The sequence below is a fragment of the Pristis pectinata genome, chromosome 3 (genome assembly GCF_009764475.1).
Source record: "Pristis pectinata isolate sPriPec2 chromosome 3, sPriPec2.1.pri, whole genome shotgun sequence".
Lineage (NCBI taxonomy): Eukaryota > Metazoa > Chordata > Chondrichthyes > Rhinopristiformes > Pristidae > Pristis > Pristis pectinata.
The window spans coordinates 118087482-118106466 of NC_067407.1; the positions used below are offsets into that span (position 1 = coordinate 118087482).

An 18985-nucleotide genomic window follows, 5' to 3' on the forward strand; every position below is an offset into this window, starting at 1 on the left:
TTTTGTTTAGTAACTGTGAAAGAAAATTGTAAGCATGATGTTTCAGAATAGTAAAAAAAAAATTGTTGGTAATTTACAGTATTTATTTTGGATCTCTGCAATCCAATCACATACATTAGTATATATTAACCCACAAAGATTGCTGCAGTTCAAGGACAAAATCAAGCACAAACTTCTCAGTGACAAGGAATCATCAATTACAGTGGAATAACAGTATTGCCTCCTTTCCAAAAACAGAAAAAATAAAATAGAAAATGACTGGATGAAAACAGAAAAACAACAGTGTAAGAGACTCATTAGCCACTGATCTTTAATCGTGTAATCCTGAAAATGGAATTTGCTTCAGAGTCACAACTTTAGATTCAAGTAATCAGTACATAGGATAAATTAGTTGGATAACTCGCCCTAAAAATGTTTTGATGACCTGCATTTACTTTGAGAAAAGAAAATGCAAACTCAAAATTACAGCCACAAAATTGGACTTTAAACATAGTAGAAAAATGAAAGGTACATGTAAGATGTCAACCAGTTAAGTGGAAAGATAAAGCAATCACACTGCTATGAATCCTTCCATGCAGATGTTTTAAGTTTATTTTCTCAAGTAAATTTCAAGATTTTCCTTCGTTATTTTGATTTATTTTTTAAGTTGATTTTTTTTTTCTTTTTCTGAAGTTGTTCGACTATAGTTATCGGTAATGGAACTGCCTGCAGGGAAACAGAGTCTTTCTTTGCTGACTTGATTAACCAGAAGTATTTTGCTCCTCTAGATGTCGTCTACTGGTAAGTCCTCTTCAGTTTACTTCTTCGTAATACGGTCATAGATGTACAGCACAGACATCTGCCATTCAGTCCGCCTGGTCCACGCTGATATTTTTACCCGCCTACACTAATCCCATTTGCCCGTATTCTTCAATGCCTTGCCTATTCAAATGCCTGTCTAATTGTCTCTTAAAGATAGTGATTGTATCTGACTCCATCACCTCCTCTGGCAGCAAGATCCAGGTATTGGCCATTCTTTGTGTAAAACAAAAAGTCCTTGAACCTACCTTGAAATTCCTTCCTCTCACCTTAAACCTATGCCCTCTTGTTTTTGATAGCACTACTGTGGGAAAAAGATTCTATCTATCCTATCTTTGCTTCTTATAAACTTTATATACCTCTATCAGGTCACCCCTCAGCCTCCTTTGCTCCAGGGAAAACAAGCCCAGCCTGTCAAATCTCTCTCTAAAACTCAAGTCCTCCAATCGTGGTGAATCTCCGTACTCTCCTTTTACAATGATCTTGTCCATTGGCACAACTGAAATGTTTTATTCAAAGTAAAATTGATTGGCAAGATTTGCAAATAAAGTAACTGAACTCATGAATATTATATTAGTAGGCACTGTTGAAAGTGTAACTTGTGGTCAAAAATCATCAATTCATAATTTGGCATAAGAGGATGGCAAGAGATTGCTAATAGATCAGAAATTTTAATTAGAGACATTAATGTTGTTTCAGACTGGAAGTATTAGACGATTCATTTTGAGGAAATTGATCACAGATGACAGGAATAACTTCTATGTTCTGAGATTCTTGTTTTCCTGTAGGCTGTTAAAGCTCGTAGCTCAACTGGCTACAGTGTGTAGAAATGGAAAATTTGGATTTCAGTTATATGCTGTGCGCTAAGCTTTATTTTAGTGCAGCCCGCAGCATACCTTTCAACCTGAAAATTTGAAAATTAAAAAAGATGACAATCAAGAACACATCCATGTGGAAAACTATAAATATTCAAGCAATCAAATTTTGATTTTTTTTTAATCAAGTATATTTTGTGATTATGTAATACCTGTAATGTAGATGCAGAATAGAAGCATGATTAATAAAAAAAAGTTGATACCGCACTAAGGAGAAATTAGGAGAATCATTAAAAGCTTGGTCAAAGAGCTAAGTATGTTGGAAAGGTTAAAGAGCGAAATTACAAAGCTTGAGCCCTAGAGATCTAAGTGCACATACACAAAAGTTGGTGCAAAGAAGTGTATGAGAGATTAGTTTAAGAAGTCCATAGTCCTTGGGCCTGTATTGTGCTGTAATGTTCTATGGAAACATGGGGCTTGAGAGAATTACAGAGATAGGGGAGTGCCCATGAACAGGTTTATGCATAAGTATAAGAATTTTAAACTGTAGGCATTGATGAATAGGGATCCAGGAGTGATGGATAAGCAGGGGAATGTGGATTAGAGTAATGTTGGCAGAACTTTGATAGATCCAAGTTTACGGAATTTGAGCGATTTATCAAGGGAGCTGTATAGATTGATCTTGGAGATGGCAAAGACATGGATGAGGATTTTTTTCAGCTGAAGGCCTGAGGCACGGGTGAAGATAGGCCATGTCACAAAAACATTACGTGGTGCAGTGAGAATTTCACTGAGGCAATTTTTCTGCAGTTACTTAGTTCTCCAAAATCTTTTGCAGTCAGTAAAGATTTTAGATACTTTTCTATTCAGTAACAATGGACCTGTTAAACATTACATTTTAATTAATAAAATTTTGCTGATTTGAGAAGCCTATCTCAAAAGTAAATCTTTTTTATAAAAAAAACTGATTAAAAATTGCGGAGACATTGTGAAAATTGTGACTGGGTCTGTGGAAGAGCTTGATTCCTGTGCAGTATTTCTAGCTGATACTTTTATTAAAAATCAAATTAACTGCAGATGCTGGAAAGCTGAAATAAAAACAAAGTTCTGGAAATAAATACTCAGCTGATCAGGCAGGATCTGTGGAGAACAGAGTTAACATTTCATCAGTACTTCATCTAGCACCTTTCTTTTATTTCACTTTATCTTAGCAAAGAAAGAAATCCTTCACTTTCTTTTAACCTTGTTCCTAAATAAATTCCAAGTGAAATTTACTCATTGTTTTACTTTTTCTTCACTCCATTTTAGTTATGCTTTTATGTTGCATGGGTTGCAAACGTTGGCTACAAATAAATACCATTCATGTAATATGCAAAAAAAAAGAATAAAACTAGAAAAGCATGAGAAAAAATATAAAAATTACATATTGCAACCGATTATTAAAGTGAAAACTAATAATTCATGTTTATAAGTACCACCTGGACTTTATTTGACATTAATCTTAAATGAGAAATAAGTGTTTCTTGCTGTGCCTTATAGTAATGATTGTTTCACTGGTTTTTATGTTTCCTAGTCCAACATTAATAACGTCAGTTTTTTTTTTCCATTGTTTCTCTTCTGGACCCTTTGTTACTGACTGAAATTTGTGTTGGGCTTCTGCCCAACCCAATGTCATGAGGTTTTTTGCAACAAATCTTTATCCATTGCTAGCACTCATATAGATTTTGACTGTTTCATATTAACTTTATCTGTTCAAGCCAAGAGCGTGGTGTATTTTAACTGAAGCAGATGTCTCACATAAGCATATGGATCCATTGTTTTCATTAGGTAAAACTAATCATGGATTCTAAAATGGGTATAGAACTCTTGAGAATGCTCAGTTTTAAACATTGTCAAATACTAGTTAGATTTGGAGTTCAAAAATATGTTTTAGGAATTCAACAAACTTAAGCAGACATCAAACCTAATACACATTCAGTAGCTGTGCTGCATATTTTATTAAATCTGTACCTTTTAAAAAGTGTACACAATTCATACATTTGTACTTTTTTTATTTATCACTGCCAGCTATGAGTGTTTTTGATGAGCCTTCAGTTGTGCAGTGCATGCTAAAATCACAGCTTTCTAACGTTATTGCAAGTTTAAGCTTTCTGTGGTCATGATTTAATTATATCCTTTGAATTATAAGATCTCGTATTTTAACTGACTTTGAAAGTCCAAAATCTATTTCTGAAGTTTAAAAATATTAGAGTTCAAATTTTGCAGAATCAATTGCCTCTGTAACCTTCTGGTGTTTTCTCCTGTGTACATAAATCCAAAATTAAGAAAATCTTTTTCAAAGTTTTTTTTCACCTGCATGGAGAATGTGCACATTACTTTGTACTCAGAAATGCACTGAGCATAAGGCCCCATCTAAATTGTGATATTGTGGAAAGTATGGATTCCACAATATCAGACTGCTACTGCAGTGGGTTTGATCATCTAACCTGCTCACAGAGACCCTGACCTTCCTCATGGCTGCTGAGAGGTTCTGATCTCCATCTGCAAGATCATCTCCGACTTGCATCTTGGTTGCTTCCAGAGCTTGCCATCTGTCTACCTAATACTAGACCCTTGACTGACTTATTTTTGTAGTAGACCCCATAAACCAAGCCAACCATAAGTCTGGATTAGAGAAATGAACTTAAGTGCAACAAGGGATGTATGTTAAAAACCATAGTTACTCAGGTAAAACATTTGACAGACCTGATTTAAAGGCATGATTTAAATATTTTAAAATGGTTTTTAAAAAAGTAAGTTATACCCCCTCCAAAAAAAAACAGCCTACTGACAAGCAAATTACCGCAATTACTCTAAGTAAATGTTATTTTTCTGCGATTCATTTGTCTGTCTGGTCCACAAGTCAGCTGCAGGTTTTTTTTTGAAATTTATCCCACAATTTTCGGTAGGGCCTTAAATGTATGATTTCTTTGTTCCTGGTCTTTGCCTCATGTTAAACACTTACACTGCACTGTTCATCCCAGCAGTGATTTTAAAAAACATTTCTATCAGGTTTGGAGTATTTTTGAACTGCATTTTGCTGGAATATTTTATGACAAACAATGTGGAGAAAAATTTGTGTTTGGTTTTAGTTTCTTTCCCCTTTTCAAATGTGTTATGCCATTGATTCTTTTTATTTTGAGCTTATAATTTCAATGCCCCAGGTAAATGTGTTTCCATCCAAAACTGTGATTTATCCCATCTTAAGCTGTTCCACTGGCTTGCACACTTTGTTTTTATTAACAGAACTTCGGACTATACTTTTGAATTGTTTTTTCTCAGATAAAGGAAGGGGAAGTTGAATCATACCAATCTTGATTTCTGTGAAGCACAGTTATTAAGTTTGATTCTTATCGTTAACACTGTGATGTAAGCTCCTTGCTGTTTTCACAGTATAGCATCTGAAAAGATTATTGTGCCTAAAATGGTTCCCTGGTTTTATAAAGCAAACTCCTTTTACTGAGTACACTGAAAGTAGCTAATGAATACAAAAGACAAATCAAAGACAAAGGTTTTGCTGTTCTAATAACTGAAACTTTCAGCCAAAGTTAGTGGGTAAAACTCATAGCGACTTCTGGCTTCTATACAATACATAGTTAAGTGTGGAGATGACAGAGAGAGATTTACAGTTTCGTGTTTTTATTTAAATGTCTTTGTTTATCTTATAAGTATGTCTCAAGCTTTATTTCTCTACCTGCACAATGATTTAAATATTTTTTCATTTCCTGTTCTACACTTGTTAAACATAATACTGTTAATAGATTTAAGGAAATGAGCTAAGGGTATTTTAAGCTGAACAGAGAAAGCGGACAAGTTTGTCAAAGTTAGAGGAGAAAAAGTATTTTGATTATAATTCAAATGAGATTTATAGTGATACTGTTCAATTAAGAAATCTGACAATCTTGTACTTAAACTTTATGACTATCCACACACTTTCATCTCTATCACCTGGTCTCAGTGCACCTAAATTATGGCATCTAATTCCCTGGCAACCCATTTTAACTGGCTTCTTTATAAATACCTGTTCTGTATGACTCCACCCATATACTTCTAATGTTACATTTGCCTTTTTTCTTCTGCATCACTGCCTGGTAGGTATGGTTAGTACTGAGCTGCACATTTTGATAATTAACTCTCAAGGACACAAGACTGTGAAACAACAGGTCTGGTTGCAGAAATGAAAGTAGTTCAGTGACACCCATATTATTTACCTGATTGGCACATTGAACCAATGGCATTCATTTTCTATTCAAACAGCATTAATCTGTATTTCATCAGTTGTCTGTCGTGCTGTAACTTTAGATGTGTCCTTGGGACTTGGATTACTCTGAGTTGCCTTTATTTTTATTAATGTACCATGAAAGAAGTACACGAAAGAGAGTCAACATGAAAGCCTTTTTTCTACATAAGGAAGTGCCTGATGTGATTCTCTTGGTATTAAAAGTTGTCTGTCAAATGATTCAGCTGTTTTGCACCCTCTCAGAAATCCTGGAAATAGAATTAATTGCAAGTGTTGCTGGCAATCTCTGTAGCTTTGTAAACCTGGTTAAATACAAACTGGTTATGCATTGTGATGTATAAATTAAGGACATATTTATAACTGAAGTTGCATATGTTAAATTGCTGATGTCATTGTGGTATGATGTGTAGGCACAATTTTGGAGTTCAAGTATATTCTCTTTAAAGAGGCTTCTGGGTCAGTCGATGTTTGAGAAAGAGGAGTTCTTCTTAGTATAATACTTTCTTTACCTGACTTTCAATATCTTTAATTATTGGACATTAAAGACACTTCAAGAACTGCTGTTTTCCTATTCGAATATAAGATGGATTACAGAAACAGACATGATGTACATATCTTAAAATAGTAGTCCAGTATTGCTAGAGCACAAGGTAGTTCCCTTTGTTTTTGCGATAACCTGTCACTAAATTGCAAGTGTGAGGCGTACTGTATAATGTGCTTTTACCAAGCACCTATATTTGCATCAGAAGAGATGATACTGACAGGTCACTGAGGCTTTGTTACAGTAAGGATGAGGTTGAATGGTTCAAGGTTTAGACCTGCATAATTCAACCTGAGGCAACAAGCAGAAAGAATGAAATACTTCTATCCTGCACATGATCTAATCATCTGTTGTCTTGGTTGTGAAAATGCTAATCAATGCATTGCATATGTTAAGTAGCATGCAGTTATTTTAATAAACAAATATCTTAAATCTGGATTACTTTGTTTCATAAATTTAGTATCGTACTTTCAGTCCTTAAAAGCTGCATTGCCCGTACAATATTGACTCAGTTTATTAAGAATGGATTCAAAAGTTTGTTTTGATCTCCTGAAAGTACCCTTGCACTGTCATAATCTTATGTGATGAAGATTATTTAACTATTTGTATGACAACTAATTTTTCTTTTTATAATTTGAACCATACCTTCATTAGAGATTTCTTCGGTTCTCCGTTAATAGGCTGTTGAGTCAAAATGGGACCAAAAGTCTTCTGTCACTGAACACAAGGATGACCTGTTTGCAAATGGTTTTGTTGAAGTATATGGATATACTTTATTCAAGTTTTGTTTTTTGTTTCCTGTGCAACATGTTTGTTTTTGAAGTGAATAACTTTAGTATCTAGAACTGAATGGCTTTAAAACACACTCAGCATCACGGGCTGGATTTGCTTTTGGCAGGGAAGTTTACAGTTGATTAAACAGTGTTCACTTTTCAACTCCTCTGAAAAAGAAGCAGCTTGTGCTTGCATGCAGCAAGACCTAAACAATCAACAGGCATAGACTGATAAGTAGAGTGCAATATTTGCACTACACGGGGTCAGATAGAAACCATGTTCAATAACCATCTCCCTATCACATTCAGAAGCATTAACAAGTCCCACTACCTATAATATCCTAGGGGTTTTCATTGAGCAGAAACTTAATTGGAACAGCTGCACATATACTAGAAGATCAAGTCCAAGGCTGGGTAGCTCATAAATGACTCACCACCTTTCATCTCAAATCCTTTCCACAATGTACGAAACATAGTGAATAATCTCTACTTGTCCTGATCAAGTAGACCAGGAAGTAAAACCTAACATGGATAGAGAACCATTTTGGCAGAGCACCCTTTGAGGAAAATTTGATCGTTTCTGTTCAAACGATCAAATTTTCCTCAAAGGGTGCTCTGCCAAAATGTTTTTCATTAACCAATCAGATTAAGGAATCAGTAATAAATAGTACAGAGGCCAGGTGAGGTCATAAAAATGGTAAATTCGCTATCAAATTGCACAGAAAATAAACTGAAAGGAAGATTGGGTGGGGAGAAAGAGGATATGTTTGAGAGATTTGTAGTTTCCAATTCCTAGTTAATTCATCATTGAACATTATTGGGCAGGCACGGTAGTGTAGCGGTTAGTGTGATGCTATTACGGCGCCAGTGACCCGGGTTCAGTTCCCGCCACTCTCTGTAAGGAGTCTGTATGTTCTCCCTGTGTCTGCGTGGGTTTCCTCCGGGTTGTCTGGTTTCCTCCCACATTCAAAAGACGTACAAGTTAGAAAGTTGTGGGCATGCTATGTTGGTGCCGGAAGCGTGGTGACACTTGCGGGCTGCCCCCAGAACATTCTACACAAAGATGCATTTCACTGTGTGTTTCGATGTACATGTGACTAATAAAGATCTTATCTTATCATGAGACAGGGTAACTGTTGAAATACAGTGAATGGTACAGTACGTATGTTATGTGATAGCAAGCATGATATTATACATTCCAAGTTGAGTAGCCCAAGCAAACTCCAATTCTTTGCCCTTTTGCTTCAATTGTTACGACATTAGTGCCCTGTTTTCTTGTAGGGATGGCCAGTTGACAATCCAGATCACTTCAAAGGGCTATTTAAATGGACCAAAAATAATCCCAAACTTCTGAGGATTCGCCACTGTCAATGTGATTCTGAGGGATTGAAACTATAACCTAATGAGAAGTATGTAACCAACAGATCCCATGTACTACTTTTTGTGGATGCTTGAACGTAATGGGAGGTTATGCCTTTGGAACTTAAAAGTATCAGAAGTTTGCCCGCCTGCTTGTCTTTCAATTAAATGATGTAAAATCTTAGAAGATAGATTGCTTTAACCCAACAAGGCAGAGTTGCTACAACCAAAGCTGGCAGCAACTTAACAATTTCAATGGTTTGATGAAGAAAGAAAATCAAACTGTTTGTTCCCCTTAATGGAAGTTACTTGGGTTTACGTGTGTGTAAATGGAGATCAGTCAGGGCAAAGGTTTTTGGTAATTGATGGGAGATTTTATTGATGAAATATTTTTGATATAAACTTGACTGAAAAAAGTGCCGTGTGACAGAATTAGGTATTGGCTGCATGGTAGTGATAATTTTTAACTAAATGTTTATTTTGCCCTGACTACATATAATGTGTTATATATTGAGAGGTATAGGTAATGGAAGATGGCTAATTCTGAAATCACTCTGTTGAGGTATTCTTTTACTGTAGTATTTAGTAAATTATTTTTGCAGCAAACTTAAACCTAAGACATATTTCCTGTTTTAAGTTGACAGCCCTGCTATATTAAACAGGGCTGTCAGTTTGTCACAATTAACACATTTAGAAATGAATGTTTCACTGGTGCATTATAATGATATAATGTTGAATCAGTTTTAACCTAAAACAAACTATTTGGCAAGTCCATTTCTTGGAATAAGTGCCCAGGACTACAGTGGCGACATGCGTCAGACCTTAGGTGTCAAACCACAGACCCGCACACATTCCTCCACAAAAAAAACCTTGACCCTCTTCTACTCTGTTATGATGTAGAATTATACTCACCACCACCCCATCCCCCAATAATTGCTTTGAGGCACAGGAACGGGGACCAACTTGAAGTGTGTCGCCCATTATCCACTCATTGTAGGTAAGACGGTCGACTCCAGTGCTTATGTGTGCCATTTGCTTCAGTGTGCCAGCCCATGAGGTACAGGGTGTTTGCAAAGAAAGACCTCAAACCCAGCACAAATCTTGTGGTCCATCAGGCAGCAGAGATCCCTCCCCTCCAATACACTTCTGAGACTGTGTGTGACTTACAGCAGACAAAGCACTGGAGAGGTAACACAAACACAGCCTCCACAACATGCACAGGAAGAATAACGAGCTCTGTGTCCTCTGCCAGGCTCACGGACCCAACACCAACATCCCAACCTCTCTACTCTGAGCTCGGTTGTGGAAAGACATTCCCTGGTGGGCCAAGGAAAAGATTCATGGATGTGCTGAAAGCCTCCTTGGAAAAGGTGTAACTATCAGAATCAGGTTTATTATCACTGACTTAGATGATGCGAAATTTGTTGTTTTGCAGCAGCGGTACAGTGCAAGACATAAAATTACAAGATAAATAAATACTGCAAAAGGTATAACACACAGGAAATGCTGGAGGATCTCCCAGTGTGACCCTCCCTTAGTACCGCCCCTTTTTTTTATCATAAACATTTATTAGCTAAAAGCGCTACAGAAAGGACAACCAGTGTCAATACACTACATCCAATACAGAAAAGAAGAAACTAAAAAAGACGGTCGACTCCAGTGCTGGACAATCTTCATGGGGGGGAGAAGGAAGAGGGAGAAGAGAGAATGAGGCTGGAAGGAGAGAGGGATTTGGGGTGGGGGTAGAGAGAGAGAGCTTACTGGGACTCCTGGAAATCTTTGCTTTCCCATTCCCACTCAACCTCTTATACTTTCTTTCTCCCCTCCCCCGCCCCCCCCCTCACTTTCCTCTGCCTTCTACCCTCTTCATCCATCTCTCCCTATGAACCTTCTCATTCCTTCTCCACCTGTTGCTCTCTTCCCCCTTGCTCTTTCAGCTTTCTCTCATGTTCTCTACCATTCCAGCACAGTTTCCACTTCTGCAACTCCCCTCTCTATGCCCTTGTTTCACCCCAAACTCATGACACAGAAGGAGACCATTTGGTCAATTGGGTCCATGCTGGCTTACAAGGGAGCATTACTGTTCATCCTGTTCCTGTGTTACTTCTCTGCATCGCTACAACTTGTTCTCTCTCACATATGACTATCAACTACACCATTTAAAAATTATTTTTGTTTTTAATGTACACTTAGGAGTAATTTGCACTAGCTAACTAATCTACCTGCAGATCTGTAGAAGGTGGGAGGAAACCCATGTGGTCACAGAAAATGTGCAAACTCCGTACAGAATGCACCAAAGGTCAGGATTGAACCTAGCCTGGTGCTGTGAGATAGCAGCACAAAATGCTGCACCACATTGCTCACTCACGCAGTCTCTTATTAATATTTATTTATTATTCATATCTTAGTCTTATCTCCTTACAATATAGGAGGCATATTGCCCCACAGCCTCTCCACTACTCCCCCCGCCCCCCCAATCTGCAACCCCCTGGCCTCTGCTGCCCTTCACCCCTGCACTCCTTCCTCTGTATCCCCTTTTTCTCTCCTAACCTTGGTTCTTTCTTAATATTGTATCACTATTATTGAAAACTATTTTTATTGTGTAAACTTACCACTCAGTGTAACCCGGTGTTGATAATTGGCCATTTTTGCAGTTCAACACTGATTAAAATCATGATCAATAGGTTCATATTTTTTTAAAATCACTTATTCTACTTTCAATAACATTATTTAGTTGATATTTTCAATGAAAAATATTTCTTGTAGATCTCTTGACAGAGCACGTTTTTTTTAGAGCCTACTGATATTAACTGCAAGGGTCCGTGCAAACAGCCTTCACCTCAAGGCTCCAAAGGTGTCATACTTTGTCTCTGCTACTTTTTGGTGACTTGGAATGTGCATTTCTCCTGGGGATGAATCCACAGTACCAGCTTTGTTCTGATAATAACATCTGGCACCAGATTGATGTAACAGATTATGAGGTTTGCTCTTTTCAGATATGCACTCTTATAGCAGCTAGAGTGTAGCTCTGACATTGCCACACGCTGATGTCTGTTCTTGTGCCTTCTAGCTGCATGTGTGAAGTTAAACCTTTTTGACACCTGCCATTTGGACCCCTTTCTCAACAAAAAATGTCATCAGTTTCAGACAGGATGATGAGAGAAATCTGATCGTTCATTCCTTGATGGATTTTCTGAAGGCTAGACTCTCAGATGAATGAATACACTCATTGTGTTGTCATTGAAGTATTGTTTGTTGTATTAATGAAGTAAAGGTTAGAAAGTTGTTTCATGGCAATTGGATTGTGTTAATATTCAGTTGGAGTGGATGTGACAAATGCTTGTCTTTTCTTCACATATAACTATAGAATAGGCATTTTCAAACAGCATACGTTTGTCATATAGGTGTGATGGGCAATGTGTGCTTTTAAAATTAACAAAATAGCATGAACATCACTTAATTTTTCAGGCCATTCACTATGGTGACAGGTTGCAATATTTTCTACAGACTCATGGGGCTTTCCATGTCAGGAAGAGTAGGTTGCGGGAAAGGTCCAACAGGTCATGGAGGGAATGGAAATTTAGCTGCAAGTTTTGTGTCCCAGAGAAATTTACAACCGAAGGATGTAATAATAAGTATTTGTCGCATGATAGCAAAAGCAAAAAAGTTACATGGCACTGAAATCTTACCAACTGCAATGGTGGAAAGTCTCAAATTTTAGGACATTTGGATCCACTTGTATAATTTTCTAGCTCTGAGCAAGACCAGTTGGGCCAAGATGATCACTGCAACTTGGAGAGAAAATCATTTGATCCAGAACGTATATGACTCACAATGTCAGCAATATTGCTTTGTTTTCACCTCCAACCTCCCTCCATGCCCCCCGACCCTCCCACTGTCCATGGCCCCCCCCACCAACCTCCCTCTGTCTCCCCTGATCTTCTCCTGTTCCATCAGATCTCCCTCTAAAGGCACATTACTCAGCCAGTGCCAGAATCTTTATTTTGAGCATCTGGTAATGCAGAGATCTATAGCACATGAGGCATGAGCACTCAAAGGCCTTTTTCCCACCCAAAGCTATAGGTTGTGTGTCTGGACTAGCAAGTGACTGTGTGATTGGAGGTGAGGAAATGTGGATGGAAGAAGCCTCAAAATAAAGATTCTTGTACAGGCTGAGTAATGTGCCTTATCAGATGCTAAGAAATTTTAATGCCCATGACTGTTAATGCTGATAGTAGGCTTGCAATCTCCCTCGACAAGGCAAAACAGATTTTAAGCATATCATTTCAGCATTTAACCTACCTCTTCTATGCTCTGATATGCAGTCAGTCTCTCTCATATAAAATGAATACACTTCTGCTCAAATTAAATATAGTTGAAATGTTGTGGTATAAATCTTAAATGTAGTTTTGTACCAGCCCTTTGTTTTAACAAATGGATTTCAGGAAACAATAGTTCTTGAGCAGGCTCTGAACGTTCATGTTAAATCTGCTTTGCTTATTCTTGTGTCAGAATTGTGAAAGAATTTGGATGAGGGAGCCAGCTGGACTTGGTAACATAAACGTAATGAACTAGCAAAAGGTCCGGTCCTCAGCAAACTGAACTAAACAAGCCTCAGTGAGAAAGCACCACAGCACATATGGTGCACTAAACCTGTAGAGCTACTGGAGAGCAGTATTTGGTCAAGGCTTATGCTATGATCAGCTTTGGAGGTCAGGTCATATCTAGAATTCAGTGAAATGCACCATGACTGGGAATCTGTTTGGCAAATTTAATTCTTTGTTCTTCAGAATGGTTTAGAGGCAGTCTAGTGGGACCCAGCTGGATTTATGATTGTATCTTTTCTGTTCCAATTGTCTTTTACAACAGCAGTTCCATCACTTAAAACTTGATAAAGCATAAGGTTAAGTTCTCAAAGATTACCTTGCCAGTTTACAAATTTTTAAAGTTTTGTAAGGCCCTGTAAACAGCAGTATGACTGTTGAGTCCCCCTCATCATTGGTATCGGTTGAGAAATGATTTAACTAGAACAACTTGCAGGCTGATTGACCTGAATGAGCAGAAATGTTTCTAGTCTAAAAGAAGGCTCCTCTGACAAGGCAGTCCTTTCCCAGTTCTGCACCAAAGCCAAGTTATATACTTAAGTCTGAGAGGAACGCTGTTCCATAATTTTCTGTCAAAAGGTGTTAATGAAAAATGGATAATATTCATGTAAATTAACCATATTCATGTAAATCTATGAAAACCACCATTGGAGCATTGAGGAAGAAAAGAAAATACTGAAGATAATAGATACCTGAACAAAAATTGGAAAAATGTTGAAAACTTGGGTCAGTCAGCATATGAGCAGAGAATAATAACAACACCAAATCATTGATGATTGGCAATTACTTGCAGAGTAAGTACGAAAACAGACAATTCAGTAGGTTCTTTGTGACCTACAGTGAGTGAATTGGCTGCTGTCACCACAATTGTAAATAATAATGAACAGGTGATCACAACAAATCCATTCACAGCATGAAGAGCAAAGGTGTGACATAGAAAACAACTTTCTCTTAGTTAAAACACCTGTGGTCCCAGAGAAATGAAATTGTTCACAGGCACTGATTTAACCGGCTCAGAACTCCCAAAGTGGGAAATGCGTACTATAACTTTTCTGTTTTTCAAAACATGCACTGATTATTTGATCCAGTACTTTCAACTAACCTCATCATAAACCACTGTTTTAAGTTCCATTTTAAGCAGCTCTTCATATCCTCTGTACTTGCCTTTTATGTAATTTACTTCAGAGTATTTAATCTTATTTGTTCTACATAATACTTGATTAAATATTTTTTCTTTTATGAAATTTAGTTATTGTTTTCCAATTTACTTTTATTTCATGCTTGTTGACCTTTCCTTAACTCAAGGGACATACTGGCAGCTTTTAAGTCATGCCAATCCAGGAACATAAGTGAGGTAACACTTGTAAAGCTGAAGGCAAATGCACATCAACAGGAAGAATGGCTTGCCTCCATTAGAGAAAAAAAATAAGGTGACTTGCTGGGAGAGGAGGTTGTGATTTTTGAGAGTTGATGCAGTTAGTGGTTGAAATGCTTACTTTATCCTGTTAGAGGATGGTGGAGTCTTTTTAATTGTGGATTTGAGTGTTGAATCATTTATAATCCAACTTCATAGCCTGTGATTTTGATGTATACAATGTTATTTAAAATTTTACATTTAAAAATGTACTACTAAACAAGCAACACTTTCTGTGACAAGAGTTCCCCCAAGGACAAGTTGGGAAGGATTGTTTTTTTTAATGTAGGTTATTTTATTATTTGGTAATTTTTTTGTGCTATTTGACTTCCTGCTTTTGTTACTTCTCTGTGCACTGATTTTCCCCTCTGTGAATGGTTCACAACACTTAATTGGGAGATGATGCTCAGTTTACATTTTAAAAAGCTGTAGATAGTTTCAGCAGTTTGAGGAAAGTAATTAATTCTGCTACTTGCGTAATGAAGAAAGGAGGACAATGTTTTCTATGGATGTTTGTGCCTTTGGAATTTTCACTTCCATTTTACACAATGGTAGAAAAATAAGGGGCTATTGGGAGGGAAAGGTTAGATAGATCTTAGAGCAGGATAAAATGTCGGCACAACATTGTGGACTGAAGAGCCTGTACTGTGCTGTACCGTTGTATGTTCTATTTAACTTTAGTTTCTGTTTACATTCAGTGCATGTAAGCCAACAATCGGAATCAGGTTTATTATCACCGACCTGTGCCTTTGTAGCGTGCCCATAGAGGACCTTTTCTGGCTTTCTGGTTTTAACAAGTGCCTTCATGTAGTATATCTTGACTTTGGAGCATGGCAACCAGCACACTAGAATGTTGTCTACTTGGGAGAAATATTTTTACTGGAGAATAATTTGAATGTTGAACTTTCTTGGCGTTTTAGAGCCAAATAGGATAGATGCATTTAATGGACAACTATTTTTGTGCATTAAAATGTTTGCACAGAATGTAGCCTTAACACAGTGATCCAATTTCCTGACTAATTTTCCCAGTAATCTATTCCAATTAAACTCGAAAATTTGGTGAAGCAGGGTGGGAGAGGAGATGCTGCTTTGTGCAAGTGGAAGTTTGTGAAAGCTTCAGGCAGGCATTAGAATTTTTTGTGCTCGATGCAAGTTGGTAGTGTTTCTGACAAGAAAAACTTGCAACAGACTCTTGAGTGCGATATAATAGTAATAAACCAACTCACATTCAGTGGAGAATCTAATTAGTTGAAAATTAGCTACCTAGACTAGAATTCTCAACTAACAATGTATAAAATGAGGTTTGAAAGCAATAGCTGAGCAGGTGATGTGTTGTAGCTCCAACATGTGAGAGTTAATGGATACTAATGAGATCTCCAGCAACCACATCTGGAGTAAGTATCTACAAATTGAGGAATTTTGGCTCAAAGTTGTAGAGCTGCAGTCTAAGTTGTAGACATTGCAGTACATTAGTGAAGGATAGAGTTACCTGGTCATTTTGATCCAGGAGGTGATCACATCTCTTTGGTGAGGTAACAGCTTGGATTGGGGAGTGGGCATGGACTGAAGAATGTGGCTTTGGGTCAGGCAGTTATGGGGGCGCAGGAAGAAGTGATGCAGACCTTCAGACTTTGTAGTGGTAACAGAGAGTGTAGTCAAGGGGATTAGTTGCTGTTCACTGCAACTATGAGCAGGAGTCCCAAAAGCTGTTTTGCCCTTCTTATGCCAGGGTTAAGGACATCTTCCCAGGGAGCAAAGAACTTAGAGGAAGGATCATGGTCCATGTAGGAGCCAGCAACATGGGCAGAACTAGGAATAACTTTTTGCTTAGAGACTTTGAGGAGCTGGCAACAGGATTAAACTACAGGACCTCATAGGCAGCACAGTGGAAAAGCTAGTCGAGCCGTGACCTCAAAGCTCTAGTGACTCGCATTCAGTTCCTGACCTTTGGTGCTGTCTGTGTGGAGTTTGCACCATATGTGGCTGTGTGGGATTCCCCCACGTACTTTGGTTGCTAATGGTGCTGGTTGATAGATTAATTGGTCATTGTACATAACCCCGTAGTGTAAGCAGGTGGTAGAATCTTGGGGAGTTGATGGAAATAGGCTACAGGAAAAATTAGTAGGGAAATAGGATCACTCTGTGTGCCAGCATGGTCTGAATGGCCTCCTTCCATGTTGTAAGGGAAAATGGATAATTTAAGAATTATTACTTGAGTCAGGTGGAAATAGGCATAGGTTCCAGTGGATCAGAGAGGCTTAAAGACTGGTGCAGGGGTAAAGGATTTTGATTCAAGGGATGGTGATACCAGTACTAAGGGAAGAAAACTATTCTGCTGCATTATCTGTTTTGGGAGTCAGCTGTTGGGCATAAGAACTATTCATAGCTCTGTCGTACAAAGAGATTACTAAATGGATGGAGGAAGATATCTAAGGATATGCTGAAAGCCTCATTGAAAATTGCAGTATCCCCACCACACTTGGGAACCTCTGGTCAATAATTGATCAAAGTGGGGAAGGAATATTTAGGCTCCTGACGGATGAAACTTGAATCCATATATGGGAAGCACATAGAAGTCCTATGTAAACAGCAGAAGAAAGCTGCTGTACCTCAGAAACTACCCATTCACCTGACCCATCTGTAGAAGAGACTGCAGTTCTTACAATGACCTCTCCCATCAACCCAGAAACCACACAGATAAAAGAGAGTCAACTCAAGCATGAGTGACTGCCGAAGAAGAAAGTTCTGTTACAATGGGCTCCAGTTGAATAGGATGGGGGCAACATTATGGTGAATCAAATAACCAAGGGTGTACTAAGGGCTACAAACTATTTTCTTTACAATATTTTTATTAAATCCATGAAAAAAAATATGGAGTACATGCATCAAACAAGAGAGTAAAAATACTACTGAATACATTGTGTTAAATCATCCTTAGGATCACAATACTCTAAATTAATAACCACATGTAATAGTTAATAAAGGAAAAATTAGAATATTTTATTATAAAACATCTACTCCCACTACCAAAAACTGAAGCTGTTTAATAAAAAAAACAAGGAAAAACCCTTGAAATGTAACAATGTCAGCCAATGTCTGTATTTTAGTCACCAAATCAAAGGTTTTGAAAATAATTCAAAAAAGGTCCCCACAGGGTTTGGAAGTCTAAGTTAGATTCAAAAACTGAACAACGAATCTTCTCTAGATTCAGGTATGATATAACATCCCGTAACCATTGAGCATGAATAGGCAGAGTAACTTCCTTCCATTTAAGTGACACAGCTCTCCTGGCTATAAGAGAAATAAAAGCCAGAATGTGTAAATCAGAAGCCTTCAAAGTTATATCTTTTTCTCCAGCGATCCCAAATAAAGCAGTCAAAGGATTAAGTTTAAAATTTATTTTGAAAAGTACAGAAAAAGTTTGAAAGACCTCTGTCCAATATTTTTTAAGACTCTGACGCGTCCAGAATATATGAATTAAAGAAGTCTCTCCATTATTGCATTTGGCACAGTAAGGAGATATATCGGAATAAAAACGGGCTATAAACTATTAAATTGGAGTGAAGGGCAGACTTTGAGTGAGGAGTAGTATAGAGATTTAAAGGGAAGTGTCAAGACCTTCGAGGAAGGGGTGGTTTATTGAAAATACTTCATCAGTAAACAGTCAATGTAAGGAAAAATTGTGAAAAGTTACAACTTGAAGGCAGTGCCTCTGAATGCATCAAGCAAATATAACAAAATGAATGAACAAATAGTGCAACTAAAGAGAAATTAGTTTGATCTAATGGCTAATTCAAGACTTGATTGCATGGTGAGGAAGTTTGGAATTAAGTATTCCAGGCTATTGAAAGTTTGGTGGGGATAGCTGTTGGGCAGGAGTCCTGATCATAAAAAGCAGTTCTCCAAAGCACCTGATGACTTAAAGAATTGATGGTGGGTGGAAAGTGCGCAGGAGATCCAGCAACTCTTGGATAATCACACGTGCGTTCTTCAGTATTATCAAGGCCATCAACAAACCAAATACCAAAGGACCCATCCCACTTGGAGCCAAAAACAGAAAAGAGTTTATCAAGGATAGAGAAGTATCAACACCTGGTGGAAGGATCACTTTAAAAGAACTCATCGCAGCTTTGTCCTTGAGTCCATCCACATCATATTGTCTAGTCCAGAATCGCTGCTACTCAGTCTGGTGAGGTGTTGAAAAAGCTATATTTCAGCTGAAATGCAACAAGGCCCCAAGCAGTGTGTATTCCTGCTGAAGTTCTAAAACCTAACGGAGGAGAAATTCAGACACAGTACCTTGTACACCTGAAGATGAAGACATGCTTTGGGCCTCAGAGATGTATTTATAATCATTGGGAAAGGAGAGCAAAGGGAAATACAGGGGCCTTCATGCTGCCTA

At 37.7% G+C, this 18985-nt stretch overlaps 1 protein-coding gene across 1 annotated transcript in view; it reads left to right on the forward strand.

The window, feature by feature from the left end:
- The window catches only part of srbd1 (S1 RNA binding domain 1), a 236699-nt gene that overhangs the window by 60356 nt on the left and 157358 nt on the right, over positions 1 to 18985 (forward strand). The window contains exon 15 of the mRNA XM_052013214.1: positions 673 to 780. Within this exon, the coding sequence (XP_051869174.1) occupies positions 673 to 780 (108 nt within the window). The remainder of the gene's footprint in view (positions 1 to 672; positions 781 to 18985) is intronic.